The sequence below is a fragment of the Diorhabda carinulata genome, chromosome 3, assembly GCF_026250575.1.
Source record: "Diorhabda carinulata isolate Delta chromosome 3, icDioCari1.1, whole genome shotgun sequence".
In the NCBI taxonomy this organism is placed as follows: Eukaryota; Metazoa; Arthropoda; class Insecta; order Coleoptera; family Chrysomelidae; genus Diorhabda; species Diorhabda carinulata.
Genome location: NC_079462.1, coordinates 21,723,386 through 21,740,824, shown reverse-complemented (window position 1 = coordinate 21,740,824; position 17,439 = coordinate 21,723,386). Strand labels below are relative to the sequence as shown.

Sequence of the window (17,439 nt, the reverse complement as noted above, 5' to 3'; positions counted from 1 at the left end):
TGAAAAGAGAGCTCTTAAACACCTTGTTCGTCAAAATGGATGAAATAATAGAAGATATCAACCATAAAACTAAATTTTTCAATATGCAAGTATCGATAAGAAAAACTCTTACTATTTCTTAAGAATCAGTGATATGTCAACTTGCCCTGAGAAACAAAATTATAGCTCTAGTCAAAATAGAATGAATAAAAGGTAAAAAGAATAAATGAAATCTATGGTAGGTTATTAACAAACGCTATAGAAAGAAGAGCTGTTAGCAATAAAACGAAAGCATTTATTTGAAAATATAGAATCTCTAAAAATTTTTAATGGAATGTCTGAATATTATAAAACTTTGGCAACTCTTTGTTGGAGGTTATTATTTACTAGGAAAGTATCAATTTTGTATTTGTAGAGCAATTAGACCAGGAATTCATCAGCTGCTACCTTCGAGGGGCAATTCAATTAATCTATCATCCACATTTTTATTTCAGAGAGTGGTGATACTCCAACAGGACCCTGTATAGGAGACAGTGGCGCTGGTTTCTTCATATTAATGGATGGTGTTTATCATCTTCGAGGAGTAGCATCGGCGATTTCCGTTACTAACGGAATTTGCGATCTGTCAAATAAATATTCAGTATTCTGTGACGTTGCTAAATTTTCAGACTGGATTAAGTCCAATATGGTTTAACTTCCTTATGAGCTGTGATGATTTTATTATTTATAAATTGGTTAATATCAGTGTAAATCTTATTGATATTTAGGGGTCAGAGAAAAACTTGTGCAGAAATTCATAGTATTTAGCACTCACAATAAAAATATTTTACTTAATATCAATATTATTGTCTACAAACATTTAATATAAATAATAATAATTGAAAATCAACCAAAATCCATATTTGGCAACTGCGCTTCTATTTACCAATTACCAACGTTTGGACGTTGAATGGGAATCCAATTACATTCATAGTAATATAGAATAGTTTGAAGCTGAGACATTTTGAATTTAGATATTTTCTTCTTATTCCAAATGTATCTGATATAATTTTGTTATCATTTTATTCTTGAACAATTATTTTATTAATTAAATGAAATCTCAATATAGTAGTTTTTAAAGTTGGGATGCAAATACTGACCTACTCTAACTGTCTACATCCCACATATTAGACGTATTGAATTTGTGATATATTGAGTTGATAGATGGTCTAAATGCAGAGCCACATCTCTTAACAAATTTCCAATCGTTACTGATAGTCCAGGAACCGGTAACACTAGTCATCCGTCATAGCGGAATCAAAAAATTTTTATTTAAATAAATAAAACATAAGTATAGTAATAAATTAAGCTAAGTATGCGTGGATTCCTATTGCCGAAACAATTTAAAAAAATATTTAAAAAATGACAAAATGTTTAATCGTCATCGAGGATATATTCAAGGAATAATAGAATTTTTATTTTAGATAACTGAAACAATGAATAATATTGAAATAATTGACTGGAGTTTATTCTCAAACTCATCTATATCTCAACGGTTTTCATTTTCTAGTTCTTCACTTTTTTCTTCATTTAATTGGCCACTGAGAATTTCTTCAACTTTTGAAAGTGCTGCTGGACCTTTATACCACAACGGTTCCAACTTATTTTCTTGATTTAGTTGCCATCCACATTCAGTTGGTTCAAATAAAATACAAATTGGCTCCGTGGCATTTTGCCACATTGCATTTATAAATATGGTGCTTACAACTTTTTGTGACAGATTTTTCCAGCATGGAGGAATATTGCTAGAATTGAAATTTGTAAGACCTTTGTAAAATTCTTCTTTGTCATTGGTACTTGCAAAAAATTTTAAAGAATAATTCAAATCTTGCAATATCAACATTATTTTTGTCTATATTATACATTTCTTTGGTAAGTATTAAGTGCATAAGATCTGTTTTCTCTTCGTCATTGATGTCTTCCGGATCCGTCAACTGTTCAAATATATTTTGGTACTCTTCATTCTGTGTTGAAATGTTGAAGGTTTTGATTTTTCTTTTGCCAACAAGAGCTGCTGTATCATCAGAATGTTCAAACATATTTTGGTATTCTTCATTCTGTATTAGAATGTTGAGGGTTTGATTTTTCCTTTGTGAACAAAAGCTGCTGTATAATCAGAACCTGTGAAGGCATGGAAGCCCGGAAGAGATCGACAAAGTGATGGACCTAATTCTCGTGCAAGATCTGTACAACTTATATAATTAAATTCTTCATCTAATTTATTTGTTGTCCATTTTTTTTTAGTTTTCGAATTTGTGAATATTTCGGAGACAAATGATTAAAACGTCAGTATCTACAGATTTAATGAGAATTTTTTTATGAGATGAACATTTTTTCAAGTGGAAGAATATTCTTGTATCAGCCTCTTCGTGTATAATAACGTGATAAAAACAATATGAGTTGATAATATTCAAAAATATAAAGATGCAACACTTCATCCCAAAATAGAAAACAGAATCACGAAACATTCGACATTTGAAGGTGAAACAGACTGAAGGAACAGAATAGCTTCTACCTTCTAAAATACCCAAAGACAACCTCATCTGAACTAGAGAAAAGTAATAAATATATACATAGAGACCATGGAGACTATATAGTCTATTCTCCATGATAGAAACAATTGCAACTATTCCACCTCTTACGATTCACCTCTTGAACAGTACTCTGTACTAAACTATATTATGTATGTAAAAAACATTAATCAACAAGAGTAGTTTTACACAGGGCCTGATTAAGATTTATAAGGCCCGGAGCTAAAATAATGACGGGGCCCCCTTAAGGAATTCGGAAGCCCGGAAAAATTGAACAAATAATATCAATACGTTAGATTTGTGGTATCAACACATAACAAAATACAGAATGTTTTCCAATTGATAGAACTCTCTAAGACCTGGGGCTACAGTCCCCCAAGCCACTAGCTTAATCCGGTCCTGGTTTTACAAGAAACATAATTATTATTGACGTAATATACGAGATCATAATAATTATGTAACAATGGTAATTCGACAAAAAGCATTTACTCCAAAATAAATGTATTGAATATCGAACATTTTGGAGTAGATGCTAATATAGTTTATGCACTTCAAGATGGTATGCCGTATTTTTTCGGCAGCTTTTGAGCGTGCATACCAAGATATTTTTAAAAATTACATAAAACTAAACGAAATAAAAGTTTCCGGCATGATGGAGAACATTTAGCAGGCAAAAAAAGTGGTTTACAGTCGAATACATTAAAAAAAATATACGCGATGACGGTAAAACTTTTGTCATTTTTTTAATATATTTTTAAATTGTTTCGGCAATAGGAATCCACGCATACCGAGCTTAATTTATTCCTATACTTATGTTCTATTTATTTGAATAAAAAGTTTTTGATTCCGCTATGACGTGACTTTCAGTGTTACCGGCTCCCCGCCTATGAAGTTTGTACAAAAAGCTTATGTGTATTTATACTGAATTTGGCCCATTAACTTCAATTATAATTCTGTTTATTTATATTTATAGCTGTAATTTTTTATTTTCGCATTTTAATTTATTTCGAAATACTAATTCATTTAATAATCTACTAATTTATTTTTAAACTGTGTTTTCACAGTTAGTTGATTATCACAAAAACAAATTGCATTTGAAAACAGTAAATAATTATAATTGAGATGATTCTTAGTTTATAAACATATAAGTAAAAAATTTGTTCGACTACTATTGTTAAAATATTCAAATAATGCGGAACTGACTAAGTTAAGTCTGACATTTAAAAGTGAACTTAGGATATATTATATTTCAGACATACATAATTGTATATATTTATCATTACTGATTATTATCTATTTTTGAAGAAAATCTACAAATGCTATAAGTAGAACCTTTCTTTAATTCATTATTCTGAATAATCATTTCTTTTCTGAAACTTTTAAATACATGACACTATTAAACTAACAATTTGTCAAATTATTACATGAAATAATTCGGTAATTTTATACTTTCGCGGTCCCCTTGTTTTTTGGCTCTAGAAAATCGAAAAATCATCCGATTTCGGTGAATTTTTTTGATATTCGTTTTAACGGCGGATTTATGAAAAATAAAAATGTTCACTTTTCAAACAACACTCCCCCCGCTCCTCGCCTAACTCCCAATTCTCTTGAACAGTCAACCTTAGTAAGATACCATTTTTTAATGGTTAAAATTTTCAATTTTTCAAAGTTAACTTTTAATATTGCACACTTGATTACAATAAGTGATTTTAAGAATGTTTTTGTTCATATATCTTTAATGATTACTTAATAAAAAAAGGTACAAACTATTATATGTGAGAGAAGGGCAATTTTAAGAGAAATTATTATTATTTTTAATTGTAAAAACATGACAAATCAACATTTTTGTATAATATTTTTTCACTTTCATCATTTTTTGTGTAGATTATGAAAATTTCATTTGATTATTTGGAAAAAAGTTATCAACAATTATACGTGAATGAGTTCACTTTCATGAACATTTAAAGCCCTGAAACCAATAGAAGTTTTCTTTTATTCTATTCCTATAATTTTTTCCGTAAATCCGCCGTAAAAATGAAGATTTTAAACAAAATTCAATGAAATCGGATGATTTTCCGATTTTCTAGAACCAAAAAACGAGGGGACCGCGAAAGTGTGAAATTACTAATAATTTTGTATATGGATAATAATTATGAATATTTGGTATAACTTATTCATTGAAATTTTTCCAGAATATCGAACACGAAGTAAAATATTAGAAATAAGCTCTATTTGTGTACTTGTTCTCTCTGTATATACTATTCATAATGTATGGTGCCTTGAAGATAATATAATATTTATTTCTAAGTCTCCTAGTTTACTTTAATACCTAAATAAGAATATACAATACTTGGGTATACTGTACATTCTGTAGTTCAGTTGGAACCATTTTAGTAATAACACAAACCTCATACAACAATTTTTTGCTTCTAACTCATGAGTTATAATATAGTTGAGTTTCTCCCAAATAATTTTTCACTAATTAGAAATGTACTTTCACACGCTGACATTGGCGTGTGGACACCGTAGGCGCCATTCAAACGGTTTACCCCCCGTCCCTTATTTTGAACCATTGCAGCACAAACGTATCTGGTGTCTGTACGAAATGTTGAAATTCGATGAAGAAAAGGACGAGTTATTGATTGAATCAGTCCAATGTTATTGTGAATCTTACCATAGAAGTGACAAGCAAAATTTTCATTTAGTATATATTCCCGCACAAGTACTACAATATGTTTGAGTGATTGTTTGAGTTTGATTGACACGAAAATATTTAATAAAGTTAGTATTGTTGTCTTTTAAGTGTTTCACTATCAAACTCAATTACTAATTGAAAGATACTGAAATGGTACTTATAGTTCAGGCAGAAAATTAACAGTAAATTTTAATTAAAATAAAACGTTAGTTTACCAACTTTTAAATTCCTAGTTCAATTCTTCAATTTTGTGAGGTTAAGAGCACAGAATATGTAAGGTTAGTCAGTTTTGGCGGTATTGTTTTGTTTACAACATCCTTTGGTTCTTTAGTTAACAAAATATTATTCGCGTTATTGCGCCAATTTCCACCGAGGTGTTATATTTCTAAAACTGATATAGGAAAAATAGGAAAAAGCAATGTCTGAAAATGGGCAATGTCCTTTAGACGATGGAATTGATAGACAGTGACAGAAGCTAGCCAAATTTGTATAACAAAAAAGACCCATGAATTTAATTCATATACCAAAAAATAACCACCAAGAAAATTTAGTTTAATCTTAATTTTGGCTGCATAAACCAAGCTTTAGAAGAAGACCAATACAATAATGTACGTCTGTGGTATGAAGTGTAACAGTAGAACCATCTCAGTGTATCAAAAAGTATCCGTTGAAAGGGAGCAAATTAAGTTGGTGCTTCAGTAGCAAATGGAAAGATTTTAAAAGCAGCGCCGGAAATTATTAGAAAAGGATAGTAAATTAAATTATTAACCGAAAGTCATAATTATTTTTGCTATACATTCTGTTCGTTGAAAAAAAAACAGAGGTTGAGACGTATAATATCCTTTACTTATTAATTATCGTCCAACTGGACAACCCTTCACTGAGCATAACTTTCCCATTGTTCATAATTTCCTGATCTTATCAACAACAATAAAGTAAATAAATTTACAACAATACAGTAACCAAGTTTTTTATTAAAATGTGTTAACATCAAATTACTATCGATGTTTTTCAAAGAATTTTATAGGTTGTAATTACCTAATTATTTTTGGCTACGAGTAGTTAAGATTTTAAATACTCTATATTTTTTAACCAGTCAATATTTAATTTTCACCTTAGCACATTTTACTCTGTTTTTAACTGCTAAATTTATATCATTTACTCTTGCTACACGAGCCCTATTTTGGTTAGGTCTTCCAACTGTAATTTGCTCTTTACAGATGGACACTTATTCAAGTTTTCTCCCTCAAGAGATACTCCTCCTCTACTTTTCATAGTCTGTGCAAACAAGTTCGAATTACTTTTATTTTTCGAAAACTGTGCTAAAAAATGGTAAGTCGTATTATATAAACATCAATCAAAAGTTAGGCCAATTGATTTCCCTTCCTACAAGGAGGCGATTCTGTCTCAGACATTCGGAAGAAAATTTCAACGAACTTTGCTTCATACATATAAAAAATACATCCGCCCCCTAATTGAATATAAAATATAAGACATCTACAGCACTTTACCCAACTATCTCCTTAAAAAACACCTGATCGGCGAGCAGTCTATTCTCAAGTACTGTCAATACAATTGTAGATTCAGCCCCAGTAACACCATACATGTCACATAATCCCCCTCTCAAGCCGTCTAAATGATCTCCAAGCCAGTATGTGATTCGTCCCATCGAATCAAACTACTCCGCTGCCAAAGAAACCCTTCTAACCCCCTGGTTCCTCAATATGCGGCCCTTCGGCTCAAGGCCTAAGAGTATACTCCCCAATCCGCCCCTCCGACTTGTAGCAACAGCATACGAAGATCTCCCTGAAATCTATTACAACTTCCTTGACAACTCTCCCATAGATAAAAGCCTGCCTCAACACTTCGTCGATCTTCGGTGTTGCAGGTTTTCTCCAGTTTCTCTGTAGATTGGTGAACCGTTTCACTAGCCAAATGGCCGACGATAGGGAATAATGGCGTTTTTATTTACTCTTTTTGTTTTCTTTTGGCCAATGGTCGTTCGCTTTTACACTTTTCCAGCCAGGACATCAAACACAACCCCACACAACCTTTACAACCCCAGAGGAGCAACTCCTATATCTGGGCCAACTCCCACAAACCTTCCTACTATAACAAATGTCCCTTATCCCACCAAAAAATTAGAGAATCTAGTTCAATAATTTAATGGGTGTGAGTTATTTTGCAAAAAATACGGATGAGGCATTACAAAATATCAAACGCAGTAACTGATTCAACAAAACGAATACTTAAAAAAACTGTTAATTCATAACGTTTTAAAACCAATCTACAAAAGTATACGATGTAGTCCCTTGAATCCATCATTTACATGTAACATATGTACATATGTATTTGTATGGTTAATAACTTATCGATTAATTTGGCTATTTATCTATGAAAACTTCGATTATTGATTAGTCATAGTTGTATTTGAATAAAAAATACGTTGTTAACGATCACAATCACGAATATTTAATATTTCATTTTCTCGGTTTCTAAACTGTTCACTCGTACCTAACCAATTTCTATAAAATGAACAAGTCCGTTTATATTTACCCTACAGTAAACAACACAAAATTGTATACAATTTATTTATAAAAATACCATGCTGTACAAGAAATAATCGAAGTAATATGTACAAAATATAATAAATATAATTGTATAAGAAACACTGCCAATTTAATATATCTACTGAATACACCACAAGTCTAACAAACAGAAAATGAAATAAGTCAGCCAAATTATCGACACAAAAAAAACATTCTATTTCAGGTGACAGAGCTGGAGGCATCGGAATTATTAATGTGTGTTTGGTTGAACATTTTATTGAAATAGTTTATATTTCACTCAAATAATAGAGATATTAGAACAAATAATCGTATTTTTTCGTGGAAAAAAGATAGTTAATACTTATGTTGAAGTGGGTGGATTTTATGGTAACTATAAGTCATACCGACTCAAAGCATGATTCTGTTTGTAGTTTCGACCCTTATAAATACATTGCCATTCCAAACTGAAGAGTGAATATCGTGTCCGATAATTAGTAGGTATGTTACAGTTATTAGCGATGATCACGAAAAAAAGATCACAATTAGTTGTGTGTGTACAGGACCTGTATATGTGGATAAAATTTTTGATATAATTGAAGACGGCATGTGGCCGTCGGACATGTTGGTCGGGATAGACTGAAAAATGAAACTTTACAAACATAACCTTAGAAATGATGAAGTCAATCGTATAGACATGCAAACACAAGAAGATCGATGATTTAAGTTTATAATAGCATATCACGACCATTTGACAAAATTTATTTTATTACGTACAATGAAAAGTAAGAGAGCCATCGAGTTGGCTGATATATTTCTGACATTTAGTGCTCCTTTCATCTTACACTCCGTTAACGGCAGATAATTTGTAAATTTTGTCATAAATGTGCTCGTTACATTTTGTTCATAGTGTAAACTGGTCCATGGAAAGCCAAGACACAACCAGAGCTAAGGATCTTTTAAAAGGGCTTACCAAGATGTAGAGAAAATGTTGGCTTCGTGGATCCTAAACAACGATACCACAAATTGGTCAAATGGTATTCGGTTTGTACAGGGCACTTCATTCCGGTATTAAACAGTCACCACACCAAGCAATGTTTGATGTAGAACCACGAGTAGGGCTTATGAATTCGACTTTACCTAAATATGACGGATAATACAGATAATGCATAATCTGAGCCTGAATATAACTGGAGCCCCACAAAAAAACGTAGAAAGTTCGTCCAAAACAAATCGCCAATTGTAGAAGAAACAAGTGAATATAGCATTGAAGGTGAATCATCTACGACCGCATAGCCTCATATAATACCTCCACATGACAAAGACCTCGAAATTGTAACCAATGTGAATCGACAAATAATGGCATCCAGAGAAACTACACATTAAAACTTAAAAATATAGGCGAAGAGAATGCATTGACATCAGATGTAATACAAGGTCCAGTAGAAATAGGTGATTATACAAATCCCTGATATTGACCGAGCAAAAACAGATCTACGTATTATAGTCGGAGTGATTCTTCAAAAGGATGATCAGGGATCAAGTTTATTTTTTTGTACACAAATATTGTATTCTATTTATCTGTTTATCTACAGAAAATTAAGCGTTTTCCAGGCTTATAGATTTATTTCTTACAGTACGTAGCAAACGCTCCACGTCTCTGATGTAGACACCACATCCTAATTATTTGAGATTTAATTATGAGCAAAATGTTACGTATATAACCTGATGCACATCTACCGTGTAAGATAATCATTTTTTCATTTTTGCCTATTGTTGATTTTTAACATTTATTTTTTCCATTATCTCGTATTTTAAGTACCGAATATTTTCAAGCTATAATTGACGTTAATTCATTTTTCGTTTGTTAGACTATAGGTAACTAGATAGATAGTACAAAGAAAATTTATAAAACTAAATCATTTCGCGTACAATATTCGGAAGTTCTCCATGAAACAGATTCATCATCTTTTGAATATCTGACCGATTTTGGACATCCCAAATAAACATTATCATGCTAAACTTTCACTTCGCAAATCAATCTCCTGCATACCATCAGTACTAACTATTCTCGTGGGACTTATTGCTCTCTTAGTTCTTGGAGGTGGACGAGGAGGTACCACCAAAGCAGCAGTTTTGTTTGGACCTTTTATCCAACTTTTAACATGGCTACCAATGTGGTAGAAATGCAAATAAAGAAGGAATAAAATCGAAAATGCCACTAAAAAAGAAACAAATGAAATCAATAAAGCTGACAATGGATTATACGATTCTTCTGGAGTTGGTAAGCTTGTTGGCACAATGATAGTACTAGATGATTCTGGTTGAAGTGTTGTTGATACAGATGGTTGCTCAATTTCGGGCACCAATGATTGATCAGCTTTACCTTCGATTACGATATCCGCACATGCGCGAAATTCTTCTTGAGGACCGCAACCAACTGCACCAGTTCCATTAGGACAATTGCCCCAATTGTTACCTAAGAAATTAAATCGAATTAAGAAATTTATTTCAAAATGCACAAGATAAATGCACCTTACCTGCTATATATCTCCATTGTAGAATACAATGTTCACAAGTCTTCTTCGGTAATCTGTACTTCATTTCATAAACCTTATTACCCTCTTTAGGAAAGTACCTAACCCCATGGTGATCAACATTTTCTTGTGGCTTGACGATTTTCAATATATTTTTATTCAGACACTCTTGCGTAGGATTTATATAGTTAGGACAAATTGAAAATTCGAAATATCCCCAATGGTTTGCAGTTATTTCTACTCGAATCGTCATAATTGAAGCTGGGGCATATTTTCTTACAATTATTCCTTTGCCATAAGTACCACCATATTCGTGTGCTCGAGGAGTTCTGCAATTAGGGAATATTAATCAGTTTTTAGATGAATACAGAATACAAATAAAAAATCAACAGTCGTGGATCAGAATCATTCGAGACTGGACCGGCATAAGAAGGGCTAGTGAACTTATTCGCTTGACAGAGGACCGTACAGCTTTTGCCACGGTGATCACCAACGTCAGGGAAACATGAAAGAAGAAGTTATCGTTTTCATCACTATGAATTATTCTTCGGGCCCCTTCCCATATCAGTTGGCTCACATTGTATTGGGAAATTCGCATTAAGAGTTTGGAAATATGAGAAATGAAATGTCATTAATATGTATAAATAATAGTTACAATTTTACAATAATCAATTTTTTTTAGTTTATTCTTAAATAGGTGAGTTTGCATGGTATTAACTAAGCAAAAAATTGGATGTGAACGAGTTCTAAGCAACTTAAAGTTTTTGTTTAAGTTCGGGTATTGCTCTTGTGAGATATTTTCTAAGTAACTATTTAAATTCATACTACAACGATTCTATTAATGAAAAATCAGGACTTGTAGAAGCCTATTCTTAATATGGAATATCGACGTGATGTTTTTCATTCATGTCAGTGCTTTTTTAAACGTAAGACACCCTGATTCATACTGTTGATCAAAGAGATTCGACCGCAAACTGATGTAGTGGGGCGAAAGAAACGCCATTCACACGACATCGGTAGTGAATGTTACTAGTTTACGTATGATTGGTAAACCCTGTAAGAAATCAAAGTGTCTCATGTAGAACATGTTCTCCTATAAGTGTTCAGATCAAAAAAGATCTAGTTTGAATTCGACTACTCATAGCAGGATTTCATTGTATTTGTCCAAATATTTATGTATGTTCAATATTCCTTAAGAAAGGTTTATCTTTCCATGGCATACTGTCCCGATCCAGGTCCACGAGAAATTTCAGTTTTTCTTTCCCCCTAACATTGATCCCCGCTTCTCTTATAACAATTTGTGCGGTTGATAATGCTTTTCTTCAAAATCAAGAACATAGGATATAGAAGGCATGTTGGGCTCCTCAACTTTCACATCGTCATCATTGTTTAGTTTCAATTCAAGAGTTTAGTTGGATTGATAATATATAAATAATAATATAAATATATATAAATATATAAATAATAAGTAATCTATCTGAATTTGGATATTCAAATGTTCCTATTATTATTATCTTCTTCTTTTGAGTTCCAAATAGAGGTTTGTCTTTATGTATGGTCTGCTAATTAGGTTTAATTTTGTTTTTTTTTATATTTGTACCTCAATCTCTTTAAAATGTAACCCGTTCTATAGATAGCTGTGTTTTGTACTTGGAACTGATATAGAAAATTTATCTGGTTTTTTAAGGTTTTGCTGATGGTTTCCAGTAACAATTTGACATTCCACATTCTGCTGATTTATGGTATGTTTACGTGTATTTTCTCCACTACTGCCTTAGTTATATATTTGTACCTCATGTTGTGAAGTTACATGTTTTCCACAATTCTCAGTGAATATAATTGTACACAGTTTTAGAATTTTTTTATAATATTTAGTTCGTAAGAACTGATTGTGTGCTGCGGTTACAGGTGTTTCTCCTTTGACTTTTCCATTTGCTAACTATTCATATGTTCTTTCTTCATCGACTATAGTTATTATTATTATTTTACATCGTGAATCGAGTTCTTATAGGCAGATTATTGCCAAACCATTAATTCAGTAAAATCTATTGACCTTTTTCAATATTTCCTCTATTCTCGTAATATTCTTGAACAATATAAAAAGATGTAGAGCCTATATCTTATCCTGGTCACCTATCTTGATAATCATAATTTGAAAATAAAGGTTTTATGCTGATAATAGTTATGTACTCACTTGGAATCCCAAGGATCTCCACAAACGCCACACTTTCCTTCATTTTTCACCCATTGTCTCGTAAATCCCCCACAAAATAATTCGTGGTCGTTGTAATTATGGGGTGTATCGAAACCGTACCTCCAAGCAGACGCTCGACTGGGTGGTTCAATTAGTCTACCATGGCCGTTTACGAAGGAAAGGAAACAATAGACAACTAACGACGGAAGAACGAAGACTCCGATATTCATTCTGAAACAGTTTAAGATCATTAAAACTTGCCATTATGGTTGAAAAATAAAACGAGTTTTTATAATGAGCTCAGAAGATCTAATTGTGTATAACAAAAATAGGAAAGTAATGAGGAAAAAAAGTGAATCAAATTCAGAAAAGTATCCTATTTCACAAAAGGAGTAAAGAATTGATTATAATAATTTTTAATTCGTATTAATAAACCTTTTTCAATTAACAGTTTAATATAACTTCAATGAATCATGACACGTGATAAATTGTTGAAACTGAGTAACGGTGATTATAAAAAGATTTATACATTCACTTTCTATGAATGACTGTGGGAGTAAGAAGGGCAACCATTTTATCTATCGCCATTTTACACTAGTTTTTTGGACAATTTTTTTTATCACACTTCTGAAAAAGTATGAAATCTGCTGTCAATTTCGTCAGTAAAAAATTTACTCTTCTATCACATTGAAAATATTGTATGCTGTAAAGAATATGGAAGACTACCATTGCTTCCGGTGAGAAATTATGAAGAAAACGGAAAAACAAAATCTCTTTTGAATTTAGCATTGTAAAAAAGTAAATTCTTAAAAAGGTACAGTTAATTCAAAAGCGTAATGTGATTTAGTTCAACAACCTAAAATAATATTAATAATTATGTTAGAAGAAATCGTGAATGGTTAAAAGAGAACCTTTGTGAGTAAAACAGGGAGGAAAGAGAATAAAGGATATATTTACTCAGAATTTAGATAAAGAAATTTCAATATTTACACAGACGGGTTGGTAACAAATATATTTTCGAAGAAATGAACATCCAGAAGTGGTTCAGCAAAAATGTGCAAAAATTTACGCTTTCAGACTGATAAATTAAAGTGGTCAATCAAGCAGAAATGCAACACCACAATATTTAAAACAATATCGTTAAAAACAAAAAAATCAAAAGTGGTAATGACCTGTCGCAATTCAACTTCCTGTATTCGTGACACTAAAGTGAGCCACTGCTGCTGGGTACCTTGACCGTATGAAGGTGGTACAGCAGCAGATACGCTTGCCAAAAGTGTTATAAGGGGAGAAGATACAGAAAAGACAATTATAGTGCTACTAACAATGAATCAAAAGTTGCAATTGACACAGAAATCATAGCCAAACATCGGGATATATAGTCAAACAGGAGTGATTCACATGATAATTAGAATGATTTAGCCCAGAATCAATGAAGAGACAACCAAAAAGAGAATAATATTCAAGAAACTCTCAGTCCAGAAGATCATTGGAATCATCAGTGGACATTATATTGTCGGCAAAACACTCCAGAAATGGGAAATGATAATATACCACAATTGCAAAGAGTGGTACGTAGAAAAAGAAACGATAAGGCATATCCTCTATTGGTTTATATATATATACATATATAGCTATATTCAAATTTTTAAACATGTGCATAGTAAGGACTCGATCGTATTTACAGACATCGACACTTGCGACGTGAATATCTAAGTGCGCAATTTCTCGACGATTTTGTCATTTTTAAGCCAGTTCTATTCATTAAGAAGCGGAATGTGTTTTACTTTTTTTCAGCGAATAAAAATAATATTAATAATGATAAAAAAACTGTAAATGCAAATGCCCTTCTAAGAGATAGAAACTTCAAATCATGTTAAAAAAATATTACGATCAGAAAATTGAATTTTATACAGAAACCATATCGCTGACACATAGAGATATGTTAGTTTAAAGCAATTAGTAGAGGTAATGTACAGGATATAAAGATGAGAAAATAAGCCTTTTAACTGAGTTGATTATATATCTTATCAACTCTAAAAAGAAAATATTCTATTGATACCCCACTTGCCCCTATACAACTAAAAACTGTTATATTAGGTTTGTAGTACACTCAAGTACGACTTTTCTTTCGCTGCTATTTAAAACAATGTCTCCAAACCAGTTTTTTGTTATCAATGAAATCCAAACAAACACAGAGAAAACTGTTAATAATTGAAAGGGTGTCAATATTATGAACAAAATCTGTTTTATCCGGCATGTCAACACACAAGTTTGGAAGATTGAAAGAACAGTGGCGATTCCTTAATAAATGTACAAATTTGATCTTTCCCCTTGAGAAAAAAATCTAAATAAATTCTATGGCGTAAAATAATTCGCAAGACGCGTGATTATTTGCGTTGTTCGGCTCCAGTCGCGTTAACTGCGATCACTGCACATCAGAATATTTTATTTTATTGGTTAATCCGCAGCCTCCCTCACCGCCATGTTTAGAGCAACGTTTGAAGTTTTAACTGGTCCGTGTGCACATAAATACAGTGCAATTGTTGGTTGGGAATGTAACAGTCAGAATAGAAATGGAAATTTTGATCAAATTAACATGCAAGATTTGAGATCAATGAATTTTCTCTTTCTTCAAACAATAACAATTCAATGGACAAGATCTGGCGTTAGACATTTAAAATAAATAAAAACTTCTCTTAGAAAATCGTTGGGTGAAAATAGCAACTTCGCAATGTTGTCTATAAAGAAACAAATGGTCGCTGATATCCCAGGTATAAAGAGTATTATTTCGGTATAAAAACTTTTTTGGCTAGACCAAATACTCAGATACTACTACTTTACTACTCACCGCTATCTACTATGTAAATATATTGTTCAGTCATTTTAGGTAGATTTAGGCAAGAATTTCGGAAGATCGATATATCAAGCTATAAAGTCGTTTACACTTGTTCATTTGATATCCTAAAACTCTTCTCAAAACTCACATATAATTCGATGGGAGCAACTTTAAAAATCGAGGGTCAAAAGTAAAAAAAATCGATTTTTGCTCATTTTTTGCAAATAACTCGTTCCCTATGGGTTTTACGCTATTTCTATTTCTTATCAATATTGTACAGCAATAAATTCTCTAGAGCTTTTGTTTTAAAAATTTTTTCATACTGTGAATCGTTTCTGAAATAGAGGGCAGAGCGCGCGCGGCTAGAATCCCGTTTGAAATCAACTGGTAGTATCGATCAAAATAATCTCTTATAAATAAATTTATAAATTATTGCTAAATATATAATTAGAAATAATTTTCATTTTTTATTAACAATTACATTATATTTAAATATTTTTCTCAGTAATGAATGTATCTATGAAATCAAAAAAACTTATTTCTTTATATTTATTTCTGTCATTCAACAATCACTAAGGGACATACACTTTATTACATTTTAATTGTATTCTCGTTAGGGCACGATTTGGAACCACAGGAATAGGGTTGGACAATGCGTAACGGGTTCCTAGAACCTGTCACGACAATCTTACCACCTGCTCCAGATGAATTACTAAACATTATATAGTAAAACTACAAGAGTGGCTATTGCTCAAGATTTGGATGCAAGAAAGTGGGGTTGCAATGTTCTTTAGCTTGTGGCCAGTGTAATGACAAGCTTGTCTTAATGCTGTACCATATGAAACTGATACAAAATCATGGAAGAATTGGAGACAAATATCATCGAAGACCATAATGAAGACGATAACGACCTTGGAATTTGAGAGCTGCGGGAAGACGACGACGATGAAGAAAAAGAAAATTAAAATTAAAACTCATTGTACTTATAATTATTTTTCATTTGTTTTTTTAATTGTAACAATCACAAATGTATCGAACGACGATTTTTTAATAAATATTAATTACATTTTTATTTCTTTCCTATTATTTTTTATTTATTCGAGAATAATTATTATAAATAAGATTTTAATTATAATATGATTAAAACTTTTCTCTCTACGATTTTGAAACTAACGGACAGGTAAGTACTATTAAATGAATTTATACTTGATTGGAAATAAATAATTAAGCAAAAACTATCCAAATATAATGTAATTGTTGATAAAAAAAGAAAATTATTTATTATATATTTAGCAATAATTTATAAACTTTATAAGAGATTATTTTGATCGGGACTACCAGTTGATTTCAAACGGATTATAACCGCACTTGAAACAAAAGTTGTAGAGAATTTAATACTCTAAAATATTGATAATAAATACGAATAGCGTAAAACCTATAGGAAACGAGTTATTTGCAAAAAATTAGCAAAAAAATCGATTTTTTTTACTTTTGACCCCCGATTTTGAAAGTTGCTCACATCGAATTATATGTGAGTTTTGAGAGGAGTTTTAGGATGTCAAATGAACAAGTTTAAACGACTTTATAGTTGGATATCTCGATTTTCCCTGGTGAACTACCTTAAATGACTGGACTAATAATTAAATAATGAACATCAATATCTTGTTTTAAAAGTGCGTTCGATGAATCAAAAATATGTGGACAAAACAATGGTCAATGTGGTGGAAAGTCTCTATGAACATACGGCAAAATATAAAACAAAATATTCCGAATATTAGAAGAAATGAAACCACCTACAGCTATATAAGGAGTGAATTATATAATTTAGAACAGTAAAATAATAGTTATTAGATGAGCACTAATTTAAACTTAGTAAAAAACTATGAGTATGAGTATGCAGAGCAAGAGAAAGATAGAAAAAAGGTTAGTCAAAGTTCCGTGAATTTCCGTATACTTTCACTGAATAATTGTTATGCCTTGTCCTTCCGTGATTAAAGGTACTGTACCTGAGAATCGATTAGATTCAGTGGCTAGACATAATTGATAGTTGAAATCACGTTAATTTAAGCAACAATTGAG

The 17,439-nt window shown here is 31.7% G+C and overlaps 2 protein-coding genes across 4 annotated transcripts in view; one reads left to right on the top strand and one right to left on the bottom strand.

The window, feature by feature from the left end:
• The window catches only part of LOC130891369 (serine protease gd-like), a 30,421-nt gene extending 25,565 nt beyond the window's left edge, over positions 1-4,856 (top strand). For both annotated transcript variants that reach the window (XM_057796031.1, XM_057796032.1), the window contains one exon: positions 474-4,856. In XM_057796031.1, coding sequence (XP_057652014.1) covers positions 474-673 — 200 coding nt within the window. In that variant the 3' untranslated portion in view covers positions 674-4,856. The remainder of the gene's footprint in view (positions 1-473) is intronic.
• A 2,962-nt stretch (positions 4,857-7,818) lies between these two features.
• Positions 7,819-17,439, bottom strand: part of LOC130891597 (uncharacterized) — a 31,573-nt gene continuing 21,952 nt past the window's right edge. For both annotated transcript variants that reach the window (XM_057796428.1, XM_057796427.1), the window contains exons 2-4: positions 12,522-12,752; positions 10,331-10,656; positions 7,819-10,269 (exon numbers count right to left, since the gene is read on the bottom strand). In XM_057796428.1, coding sequence (XP_057652411.1) covers positions 9,803-10,269; positions 10,331-10,656; positions 12,522-12,751 — 1,023 coding nt within the window. In that variant the 5' untranslated portion in view covers position 12,752 and the 3' untranslated portion in view covers positions 7,819-9,802. The remainder of the gene's footprint in view (positions 10,270-10,330; positions 10,657-12,521; positions 12,753-17,439) is intronic.